General features: G+C 44.4%; 1 protein-coding gene across 1 annotated transcript; it reads right to left on the reverse strand.

Moving 5' to 3' along the window:
• On the reverse strand, positions 1–11,497 carry PGRMC2 (progesterone receptor membrane component 2). Its single transcript, XM_021394326.1, has 3 exons — positions 11,131–11,497; positions 1,949–2,104; positions 1–1,214 (listed from the first exon to the last, which is right to left on the reverse strand). Exons 1-3 carry the CDS (start codon positions 11,462–11,464, stop codon positions 1,117–1,119), a joined length of 588 nt encoding a protein of 195 aa, XP_021250001.1. The 5' UTR covers positions 11,465–11,497; the 3' UTR covers positions 1–1,116.

The raw sequence follows: 12,095 nt of genomic DNA on the forward strand, positions 1-12,095 counted from the left end.
TTTGGTATTGTACATGCTTTATTAAAATGGTACTCGTATTTACAATATCTGCAGAAACAATCCTTCTCAAGTCTTGCATTCAGACAGACACGCACACAGACACACGCGCGCACACCCCTTCACTCTACAGGGATGTGAAGGCTATGCTCCCAAAAGTTAGGCAGCTTCTGGAAGAGGAGGAAGGGTGACGTGACTTTTTTTTTTTTAAATTACTTAAAAAGAAGCGTGGGAGTATGCATTTGGCCATCACAATGCTAATTTAAGTATATGTAGTATTAACATATGGCAGTAACACTGAGTATTCCTCTTTTACATTCTATACACAGAATGACATCAAGGTTTTCCAGTCAACAGAACATTCTAACTTCAGTCTCAATGTTGCTATGTAGTGACTATGAAAGAGGGCTATCCCTTAAAACAATTCAAGTCTATGCAAGCGAAATAAGGCACAATTAATATTTGATTTGATTTAGACGATGGGAAAAAGGAGTAGGAGGGAGGCAGGCTTCAGATAGTAGTTGTTGAAGAGGAAACAGTTTTACCCAATCCTTTTGAGAAAAGGATGAATCTTACCCCCATCCTGATCTACATGGACTTCTCTTAGAGAACTGAAGTATTCTGCCAGGGCTACTAAGGCCCACGTACAAAACAAAATTGGAAATTCACATTATAACACCAGTGTCAGTAGTCTAACCTACTGCTACTGATGTACATGAGTACTTCTTTGTTTAATGCTGAAGGAGAAGACAAACGTGAAACAAGTTTCAAACCTTTCACTGAGCTTGAAGACTCACATCTTTAGAGAATTTGTAATATATGCTATTTGAAAAGGCTTCAGCTTACTGATAAAAAGGAATAGCGTTTTTGCCTTTAAATCCCTGGCCCCTCTTCACTAAGCCTTACCAGACATTACAAATAAACTGCAACAAAAAGTTTGGCAGCACAAATAATGTCTAGTATTCAAATCTTCAGTTGTGACTTTATTATTTTCCTTGTACAAAACCTGTTGAATGTTTTTCGCAGCAGATGAACTGTACCCAAAGATGCAGGACATTCTGTGATGGGGAATAAGAGGTTGCAGTTCCGAAGGCCCCTGACTTTGGTTGTTTACAAAGTTCATTCCTGTTTAGTGTGATCCTTGGTATCTTCCTCATCTGTGTATTCTGATGGTTCTTCCCCTGGTTTTAGGAGTCTACCTACGTAGTCGTATTTTTCTGAAAGAGATTCATGATTCCATTACAATCAAATACAGCTGCATTTGCAAATTAGCCTGCATTGCTGCAAATTCACTTTTCCCCCCCACACACACACTAGGGTTCTGAACGTGAATCACTGACATTGATGGCAATTTATCAAATTTATCAGTGAGCTCAGCTCCTAAAACACTCTTGGTACTGTTGCTGCTCACTACTTGTTCTGCTCTCTACTCTGTTTCAATTCTAATCAGGCCGGCTTTATCACACAAAGGCTGGAAATAGTGCTATTAGAACCAGCACAAACTCCCTCAGCCTGTTTCAAGTTCAATTAATGTGAAGTAATTGTTTCCTCTCCCTTCAGAGGCATACTTCCATGGTTTTTAGAAAATTATTTCAAGACAAACTTGTTCAACCCTTCATGCCCAAACAACTCTTAGTCCTAGTCATAATTCAGTGGGACCCAAAGCTAACAACCTGAGAGCAGGAATTCCATTGGCTAAGCTACTCTACAGTGAATAGCTGACAACAGAACACCTTTCTTGTATAAAACTAACAGGGTGAAAAAGTTATAGTGAGATATAGGGGAATCCTCTCTAAAGAAGTAAGCTCTGATATCCCAGGTCTTTTCCTAGGAAAGCTACACTGCATTGTTAATGTCACTATCAACATCTCTTTAAAAGATGCCCCAAGCCCAAGTCAGTCATTTTATATTAAAAGCATGAAGCTGAAGATGTTCTAATTTGAGCAGTTACCTTTAAATTGCATTTCCCACTCTCTTACACTTTCCATCTGTACAGCATTTAAGTCCGATAGGTCATCATATTCATCTCTGAGTGCATCTTTATCTAGACAGAAAGTTGCTAGTCCCCTGGAGGCATCTCTGCCAGCAAATATTCCATATGGACCCTCTGAAAACAAAAAGACAAAACCAATACCTTCAGGTCTTTGCTTGTGGTGACTGATGTCAATTCTTCAGTCTGCCAAAGCCATACACAAAAAGTCCCATGCTTTTGCAGCTTTGACACCATGGCTGTCCAGTGTTCAACAACACTGCAATTCAATCTCAAGTATCACTAGGAGATAAAGTCTGCCGAAAGAAGCAGTCAGGAAACAGCTTTGAAGGGTGATCTGGAAAAATCCCTGACACTTGATGCAAGTCAAGTGAAACTGAAATCAGTCATATACCAAGATATTTAATTTACTCGTTTATCACACTCAGACACTTTTCATAAAACTCGTCAGGTAGTAATGGCTGCCATTGGTAACGTAACACAGAGCTTCTTCAAACAAGAAGTCTTGCTATACTCCAAACCAGCTGCCATTCAAATGGTCTCGCTGTTGATGTTCTGAACGAGGACCTCAGGCCCACAACGTTATAAACAGCTTCTACAAAGATCACACACAATCAGTAAATACTTCAGAGTGATTATAAATTGCAATTTAAGCTCCCTGCCAACAGTATTTTGCCCCAGATTTTTTCCTTTCCCTGAAGCATTTAAAACAAAGTTTCCACAAACGCTGCTATTTGTATAACATTCACAGAATTCTGGCTAACTGGAGTTAAAGGAGCACGCTGCCCCCCCCCGAAGCACCACATCTGGGGCTTTACGGACCTCTGCAGCCACGGCTGAGATGCTGCCTCTTGACCCACCAGCTTGATGCCAATTGTTTCTGTTAAAGAATTACATTATATTACTCAGTACCAAGCCCTGAACACCCTTCCATCTCAGTGGCATACTTAGTTGAAAGCGTGAATGACTTTCGATAAGCAGTGTGGGATTTCTGCAAATATATGATAATGCCAGATGCCACTATTGCCACATCTTTTCCTTTGCTAAAACTGATTTTAAATGCTCATGTTCCAGTGTAGTGTTTACTATAGGAGTATTCAGGAGTCATACACAAACCATCACACCAAGTGCACGCATTCAGTAGAATGCTAACACGTGAAAACAACCCTTCAGACTCAGCGCCTCAAATTCCAGCTCTGCAAAGGTAACTTAAAAAAAAAAAAGCCACATTCTTTCATCCGTTACTAAAAGGCAACTACTGAATTATGAGTATTTTAAGAAAATAGTAAGAATGCAAGCCTGGCTTCACCTTAGTTACAGGGCTGGTAAAGGAGAAGTTCAGACATCTCCATATATGAGCAATCTACTTTAAGGTTTAAAGCATCTTAACTTTACACAGATTAAATACAACATTTAAAATTAACACAGATATACAGGGCTGTATTTTTCTACAACCCCTTGTCTACTATTCACTTTTATATAAATACTGATACAATGGTCCTTAGAAGGTATTTTGCACATCACATCCTGGGAAATCATTCAGGAAGGTACAAGCATAGACAACTCTGGGGAAAAAACGGGGTGCGTGAGCATTATCTTGTGGCAGAGACATTAGTGCAATCCCTGAAGTACTCCCACAGACTTCTTTCATGACCAGATGCTATTTACTCTGCAAGTCCTACCTATAGCCCTTCTTTTATTTCCCTTTGTTTGCCTACCTATTTAGACTGGCTCCTGCTCTAAATAATTCATTGCGCCACTGATATAGATACTGAAGAGATTGTAAAAAAAGCTGCTAGTAGTGTAGATATGTAGACTAAATCAATTTTTCAAGACTACCACAGACTCTTAAGTGGTTTTCTCTCTCTATACCCCCCAAAATTAGCTACTTCCTAGTCAAGCACTTAACAAATTCTCCTCCCACACCTATTAGGCATCTCACAGCAACAACAGGAAAAGTCATGAAAGTACCAAAAAATCATTGAAGCATCTCCGCATTACTTGGCTACACACAGCGATGAGCCTTACATCAAGGAAGCTTTGCTCCTTGAAGAATGTTTTTCTTCCCATCATTGCTTTCACATATTACAACTGTTACCGAGCTTTTGTTCTAGTGTTAGCCCAGCTCCGACACCAAACTGTTATCAAAACTACATATTTGCCTGCCTATCTCTACTTCTGTAATACCACATTTATATACTGCCCTTTTTCCCCTGAGTAAAGTCCTCATTTACCTTACAACTCTACCTTGTACAAAATGTGCCCTTCTTTAATCTAAGCACATGCAAATACTGCTACCCATTGCCCGGTACTGCTCCCAGGAAGTGAGGATTCTCCCTTCCTTGTAAAATCCAAATAAAATCTACCCTTCCTGACTGATATGTTCCAGCCTGCCGTTCACCTTTACCTAATGAACTGGGCAGGCCTGAGACTTGGCAAAACTCAAAGTCTCTTCAGCCAACAAAAATACCTCTCCGACTCCTGCACTCAGGAACAGGATTCCAGCATCTCCTAGCCCTGTTTTGGATCTTAAATGAAGATTTAATTTCTCTTTGCTTGCATACGTTAAGCAACAGCAGATAAGGGAAAATAATATTAACAGACAATATCTCTTGAATGTCTAAATATTAAGCTATTCAAGCCAAAGGTTTTATTTGGAAGCATTTTTTCCAGTCACTTGGTCCAAAACAGGCAAAACTGGATCTTGGAACACAGCCTGCATTTGAATTTCGAAATGATTTCACCAGTAATTCCCCAAAACCTATGTTGGTGCTCGAATTTGGAGTAGATATTCTCAGCGTACCAAAAGGACTGGTTTTGCAGAAGATCCCACACTGCTGCTCCAGGACCAGTAACGAAAGTGAACGCTGCAGACCAAACTCCAGATTGCTCTGGCTGTCAGTACAGGGACCTGCACCACAGATAGCTGCACGTGGACTCGGTACCTACCTAGTGATGCTATCAGCAATGAATTGGGTTCGCTCTCACAAGATTAATGCACGTTCCTTGAAGAAGCCATGCAGGCTAATGAGGTTCAATTTAAACCAGTTTTCATTTCTGAAAGCAGCCAAAAAACTCTTCTGAGCAATCACCAAACATGCCAACCATAGCAGGTGTTCTTAGCGTCTGTGCAGCCCATGCAGCCACTGAAACACAGCCCTGTTCCACCTGCAGCTTCAAAACTCATGGACAACATTTCTTAAGCTGGAGACAAGAATAAAGGCAAATCTCTCTTTTAAAGTAAGTTAAAGGAATGAATGGAGAAAGACCAAGAAATTGCTAACAACTGCACTAACTTACCAGTCAAAAGCAAATCAAAGCAAAATCTCCACTATCTGTTTAAAGTTTTCCATCCGAATCCTGAGACGTTTGTTTAGTGTCGCTTCTTTTATGAGAGAACTAAAAAGCTACAAGTTCAACAAAGCCATTTTGAGATGCAGCTTGAAAACAGAAGCTTTCTAATAACATGGATCACTGGAATTCAAGGTGACATAATTTTAAGTCCACTCCAGATTTAAAGGAATAGAAAGATTTGGACCAGTTTGAAGTTACAACTTGCATGGAAAGTAAACATCCTTAGGAAAATGATCCACAAAGCCTATGTGCTGAAATAGGAACTGCTTGGGTCTAAATCGGACTTCTTAGGCACAGGCCTTGCTCTGCCTTCTGCCAGCCTTCTCTCTAACTCTGCAGAAGTGCAGGAAACAGTGACTTAACTTGAACCAGAGGGGCTGACAGTGAGCACTGCTCAGACAGTCTGCAGCTCAGCTGTCAGGAGGCTCTGGCACGGAGCTCTACACTTGAAGAGGACACAGATCCCAAACCTCACCTTAGGGAGAGGTGTTCTGCCCATAGCTTTGTCCATAATAAAGCAAGCAATGCTAGCCAGGCTCTTGATAACATGAAAGAGAGAAGCGCCACTATGTGCTGGATTTAACATCTATACATCATTAACAACGATGACACTATCACATCGCATACATCACGCTTGGCCAAGTCCCCAGATCCCTGATTTAAAACATCACTAGGGATTTACTCAGCCAGCTTGATCAAAACTTTTATCAAGCAGTTGTTCAGGTGTTAAGGAATATATTTAGCTTATTGGCAAAGGCAGGGTGGAGGCGTTGGTCACAAAGTAGAACTGCAGAGGGCAGAGAGCTGCATCTTCCTGCACACACTGCACTGCTTCCTGCTCTCAGGTAATGGGCAGCCCTTTGTCCCACTCCCCTATACCAGAAGCATAGAGACAATCCTCAGTAGGCACTTCTGAACCTTTTCAGTTTACTTGTTCTGGCAGTACTTTTCTTTTTCCAGAAATATTTGTTTCTTTGAGAAGCTGAGTCCCAGGGAGAGACACCTCCCTTGCACAGCACCAAAGAGCGGGCAAGCATCAAAATGAACTGCAGAAGACCCACACCGCACAGGAAGCACTGCTCCCCCCATCTTATCCTCTGCGCTCGTCTCTAAACCCTCAGCCTGTTGTGTTCTGCAGATAAGGCCACCCTTAACAGACCTCTCCAGACACAGCGCACGTGCTCCTCCTGCAGCATTTCATCCTAGCCCTACACTTGTACATGAAGTACAAAACATCAGTGCCATCCAGAACAACTTTTACATGCACATATAATTAAGCTCACAGCACCAAATTCCTGAGGAATTTGGGCAGCATCAGGTTATTCTACATAAACAATGGAAGAAATGACTGCATTTACTTCAGATTTTTTCAAAGTATTTAATACCAGATATTGTAGTTGTTACTTGGACTTGCAACACAAACTAAAGCCAATTCTCCCCTAATGAAAAATGAACTACAACGGAGATACTTACAGAAGGAAAAACTACTAGTGCCTGATCTATTTCTCTTGGAAAAATGGAAAGTAGGAATCTTAGTGACAATTTGACAGACTGAAGTGGAATGAGAAATGAGTTGACAGTGACAGTGCATTACAGGGAAGGAAAAATATCAGGAAATTAACTTTTTTACAAAATAAGAAATTAAGAACCAAGAAGTGATGTGGAACAGTTGCGTATACTGTATTACATACAATCTTGCTTTGTCCCACTCAAAAACATGTATTTTTCATAACTACACAAAGTATTTTTCAGTTGATCTAAACTTGTTTACAGCATTATACTACCATGCCAGTTTAAACTAAATATTAAGACTTTTTAAGATTACTTTATCTCTTACTATGCCTTTCTATTGACCAATATACCTCCAGGAATCTTAATGTAAACAAACATGAAAGTTAACGTTGCAATAAACGAAACAGTAAAAACTGTCTCCTGTGATAAAGATATAAAACCAACAAAGCACACTCTAAAGGTATTAACTGTTAGGCTCTCAGTCATGAGATGTGGTTATGGATGGGGAGATCACCCCACCACAATTTATTTGATATTCTGGCTCCATAATTTTAACAGCGAACCATTAATTATTTGCTTGATTACTTGCAGAGTTTGCAGATGATAAAGGAAAAGGTAATTAAGATTAAGAATCAAGCAAAGCATTCTAGAACTCAAATGGGACAAACAGAAGTGATATTTATTTAATACAACTAAAAGTGAAACATTGAAACATAGGGTATGCTTGCAGGACAGAAGACCATCTTGGGAATATTGAAAAATAACCCTCTAAGTGATGTTTTTAAAGTGTGCAATGTAAGAGAACTGATTCTTGGAGGCACAGACAGTTAAATGTGTGATACAACCTTCCTGCTCCTACCTGAAATGTATCACACACACTGAAGACTAATTACCAATAAGATAAATAGTGGAAAGCTTAAAAGAGTCAACATAAAAAAAAAAATTCAAGACGTTTTGATTAAATGTTCTGGAAACTGAAATTTTCAATCGTGGCTGTTTGCAAGGATGAGGTAAACAGTCTGTCCGCTTCTTAAAAATCTTAACTGTAGGTCTTTAGTGGGCTCTTCACTGAAACAGACCAAAGAATACCAGGATTCAGTGAATGGAAACTTAGAAAGAGCAAAGCTTCTAATAAAATCAAAGCTTAGCAAGACTTTCAATGGAATCTCACCTGTTAGACAAAAACGCGAACTAGATGACAACTCTCTATATTAGCCTTATGCGAGAAACACAAAAGTAAGGAAAACATTTGCATCCATACTATAGTGAAGAGAAAAAAAAGAGGCTTTTCATTCAAGATGTCAGAAGCCTTCTGACACAGCCACATTTCGCAGCAGTACCCCAGCAGTCAAGAAATAGCCTAAGAAACAAGACTGAGCCTTCAGCCAATACAGTTTGCCACCTTCAGAGCTGGGACACCACTTTGCATCAGTGCCTCAACAAAATGCAAACAGCTCCCAGACCAAGCTCCTTCTGTCAGCAACTCCAGTGCTCTCAACTGCTTCTTCTGTTTAACAAAACATAGCCATTGCTTTGTTGCTAAGCTTTGCAATTCTGCTATACTCCAGCTACGAAACATAAAATTACCAAGAGAACTTCTGCACACATCTGGTTACTGTGACAGAAGTCCTTGTGGAAAGGTGCAGCTTTAGGAGTTGAAGACTTTTCCACCTAGCTCTTCTCAGATCTTTTAAGGCCTCCAACCACTCATTAAGTTTTTTTTCTTCTTGGTCAGAAAACACTTGCAAGAAAATACTACTCGATGTGCATCACACAGACTGACCACATCAGCATGACGTGATAGAAAGGACAGAACCGATGCACAGGTTGAGCACTAATTTCCTAATGTACACACGTAACAGAGATCTGACAGAGAACAATGCCAGGTCTGTTATTAAAAGGACATCATTCAAAACAGGGCAAAAAAAAAAACCAAAAAAAAAACCACAACAACATACAACATATGTCCTTCTCCACAAAGACAGGATGCACTCCTTTAGGTTAACCAGCTGCTGGCACTCATCAAAAAAGCAGGCTGACGTCCTTAAACACAAAGCTTTAGTTTCCTCACAGCAATGGGCTTCCAGAGGCAAAGGATGCAAACCAGTGATAGTATCTACAGTGAAGAGCCCAGAAATTACGTCTGATACACAAAACAGCTAAAATGAATGTTTAGACTGTGGCTCAATGTTATTTCACAGGGATAACTTACAAAGAAATCTGTCAACTCAGATTGATGTTACAAGTTTTGTGTGCACACATCTTGTTAATCTATGTATTAGAAACACAGAAACACTTGAGTTGGAAGGGTCCATTAAAGGTAATCTAGTCCAACTCCCCTGCAATGATCAGGGACACCTACAGCTAGGCCACGTTGCTCAGAGCTCTGATCCAGTCTGACCTTGAATGTCTCCAAGGACGGGGCATCCACCACCTCTCTGGGCAACCTGTTCCAGTGCTTCACTACCCTTACTGTAAAAAAAGAAAACTTGTTCCTCATATCCAATCTAAATCTCCTCTCAATTAGTTTGAAACCATTTCCCCTTGTCCTGTCACAACAGACTCTGCTAAAGAGTCTGTCCCCTTCTTTCTTATAGCCCCCATGTAGATACTGAAAGGCGCCCTCAGGTCTCCCCAGAAACTTCTCCAGGCGGAACAGCACCAGCTCTCTCAGCCTGGTCTTGTAGGAGAGGTGTTCCATCCCTTGAATCATTTTTGTGGCCCTCCTCTGAACACACTCCAAGAGATCTATGTCTCTCCTGTACTGAAGACTCCACATCTGGATGCAGTACTCCAGCTAAGGTCTCACCAACACAGAGGGGCAGGATTGCCTCCTTCGACCTGCTGGCCACACTTCTCTGTATGCAGCCCAGGATACAGTTGGCCTTCTGGGCTGCAAAGGCACATTGCTGGCTCATGTCCAGCTTCCCATCCACCAGTACCCTCAAGTTCATTTTGGCAGGGCTCTACTCTTACATCCCCCAGCTTGTACTGATAGTGGAGGCTGCCACGACCCAGACGCAAGATCTTGCACTTGGATTTGTTGAACCTCATGAGGTTCACCTTACCTGTATTTTATATAAGCACACAGGTCTCAATTTAAAAATCCCTAAAGCATGTGAGACAAAAATACTCACCCGAGTTAAGTGTTTGGAAGCTGCAGCGCACCAGACCGTATCTTCTCAGCTTTGCCCATTAATAGGCATAATCCAGGCACAGCCAGATAGTTCAGAGCCTAATGCTAGCTTTTCCAGTACCCAGACAGAAAGCATTTTGATTCACTTATGGCACCTTCAATTTCTGTGCCTCGCAGCAGAGTTGGTATCAGATACTCTGAGGGTGACAAGAGCACAAGCCTGGTTCAGCTGTACAACTACTTGTCACTAGTTGGGACCAAACACCTACAACACTGTAGTTTTATATTTTTATTTTTGTAACCTAAGATTTAAGAACAAAATCAAACGTGAAAAAAGCTGCCTAACTTTAACTATTTCCTGGGAAAAAAAATAGCATCCTTTCTCCTCCACCCCTCATACAAAGAGGCTTGTCACACCTACTGCAAAAAACTCCTGTGTAATTTGATTAGATCCGGTTTTCCAAACCACCATTGTTTCAGGAAGAAAACGAGCAGCTGCCATAACTCTCACTTCCTTTGGCACGGGGTTTGCACACACAGCTCAGCAAACTTGCCCAGCTCATTACGCGAAGCCACTCTGTGTTTATTCCTCACGAAGGATCCATACGGCAAACACAGAAACCTAATGCTGGCTTTGAAGCACGCTTCCAAATGTGTGAAGTACACGTTTCAGAGCTCAAGAACCCTACTGTCTACCTTTCTGCTTGAGAGAGCAGGCTGCTTTCTGTACACGCCTCAATGGTATCGGCACTATCAGCCCACCAGCTCCCCCTGCTCGCCTACATCCCGATTACAGCTCACACTGTTATGTCACCTGCACCTTTAGGTAAGCAACCAGCTGTCTTTACTCTTCCCTGAGCCAGAACAGCTAGAAGGCAGGAAGCACCGCTCGGCTGCACATGACAAACCTACCAGAAGAGACGGAGAAAAACGATTAAAACATCGCAGCCCCGCATCCGTCAGGCAGCTGGAAAACCACCCGTAAGGCGGCGGGGCTCGGGACGACACCTCCCGGCCCAAGGCCCGTTCGGCACCGCTGGGCTCAGCGAGGCCCTCCCGCAGCGCCCGGACCGCCGCCCCCTCGGGCTCCCACGGGCCCGGCCGGGCCGCCCCCACCTCCCCCGCCCGCCGCGGCGCTCACCAGGCCCGTAGAACTTGCTGCCTTTGGTCACGTCGAAGACTTTGCCGTTGACCGCCAGGAGGATGCGGGGGTTGCGGGTCCCGTCGAACTCGCGCAGCTGTTCCAGCGAGAAATCCCGCCGCTTCATCCGCGGCAGCAGGGCGGCCTGGTTTTGCTGGGCCGCGCCCCCCGGCCCGCTCCGCTTCCCCCAGCGCAGGTACAGCCGGTAGGCGGCCAGCAGCACCAGCGCCAGCAGCCCCACGTGCAACAACATCCCGCCGCCCGCCGACTCCCCCGCGCCGCCGCCGCCGTCGCTCCCCGCAGTCCTTAGCCGCCCATCTCCGCCGTCCGCCATCACCGCCAGGCCCGCGCCCGCCCGCCGCCGCCCCACCCCTCGCGGCCCCGACCCCGCCCCCCTCGCCGCTCTCCGTCTCCGATTGGTCCTCGGCCCGCGAGCACCGCCCCCGCCGGCCTCACGCCCCGCGGGCGACGCGGCGGCGGCCACGCCCCGCCCCTCGCTCGCGAGAGGCGCGGCTGCCCCTACCGCGCGTGCGCGAAGCGGCGTCTCTAGTCTCGCGCGTGAGGCGGGATGGCGTTGTCGGGAAGTTTGGCGTTTGGGGTGTCCCGCGCGGCGTAACGGTCGCAGCGCGTGCTCAACGGTCGCAGGAGGCGGCGCGCGCACGTCCTATCCCTTTGCGTTGGGAGCGGGCGGCCCCGCCTGCTGGAGTTGGAGGTGTGCGCCTCGGAAGGCAGTGCGGGGCGGGGGGGTTGCGGCGGGCGCGTGGTTTCGCGTGCCGCTGGAGAAGGGGTCGAAGGCCGGCCGTGCTGGCCACCGTGGTAACCGCCACGTTGTATGGCGCCCTTTAGGCGGTCGTTGAGAAAGTGACACGTCTGCTTGCGGCTCCGGAGCAGAGGTCCTTCCCGGCTTTGCTCCCGAAAGCGGTCTGAGCGAACAGGCGTGTCCTTGCTGTGACGCGGCAGCAGTC

The sequence above is a fragment of the Numida meleagris genome, chromosome 4 (genome assembly GCF_002078875.1).
Source record: "Numida meleagris isolate 19003 breed g44 Domestic line chromosome 4, NumMel1.0, whole genome shotgun sequence".
Classification (NCBI taxonomy): Eukaryota; Metazoa; Chordata; class Aves; order Galliformes; family Numididae; genus Numida; species Numida meleagris.

Bases quoted from the DNA above. Each gene is read 5' to 3' on its own strand.
- PGRMC2 (XM_021394326.1), bottom strand. From the start codon at position 11,464: ATGGCGGACGGCGGAGATGGGCGGCTAAGGACTGCGGGGAGCGACGGC. The intron at 2,105-11,130 runs GTGAGCGCCGCG...TTTTGTTTTCAG, and splicing joins CAGCAAGTTCTACGGGCCTG to AGGGTCCATATGGAATATTT. The intron at 1,215-1,948 runs GTAACTGCTCAA...AATCTCTTTCAG, and splicing joins GTGGGAAATGCAATTTAAAG to AAAAATACGACTACGTAGGT.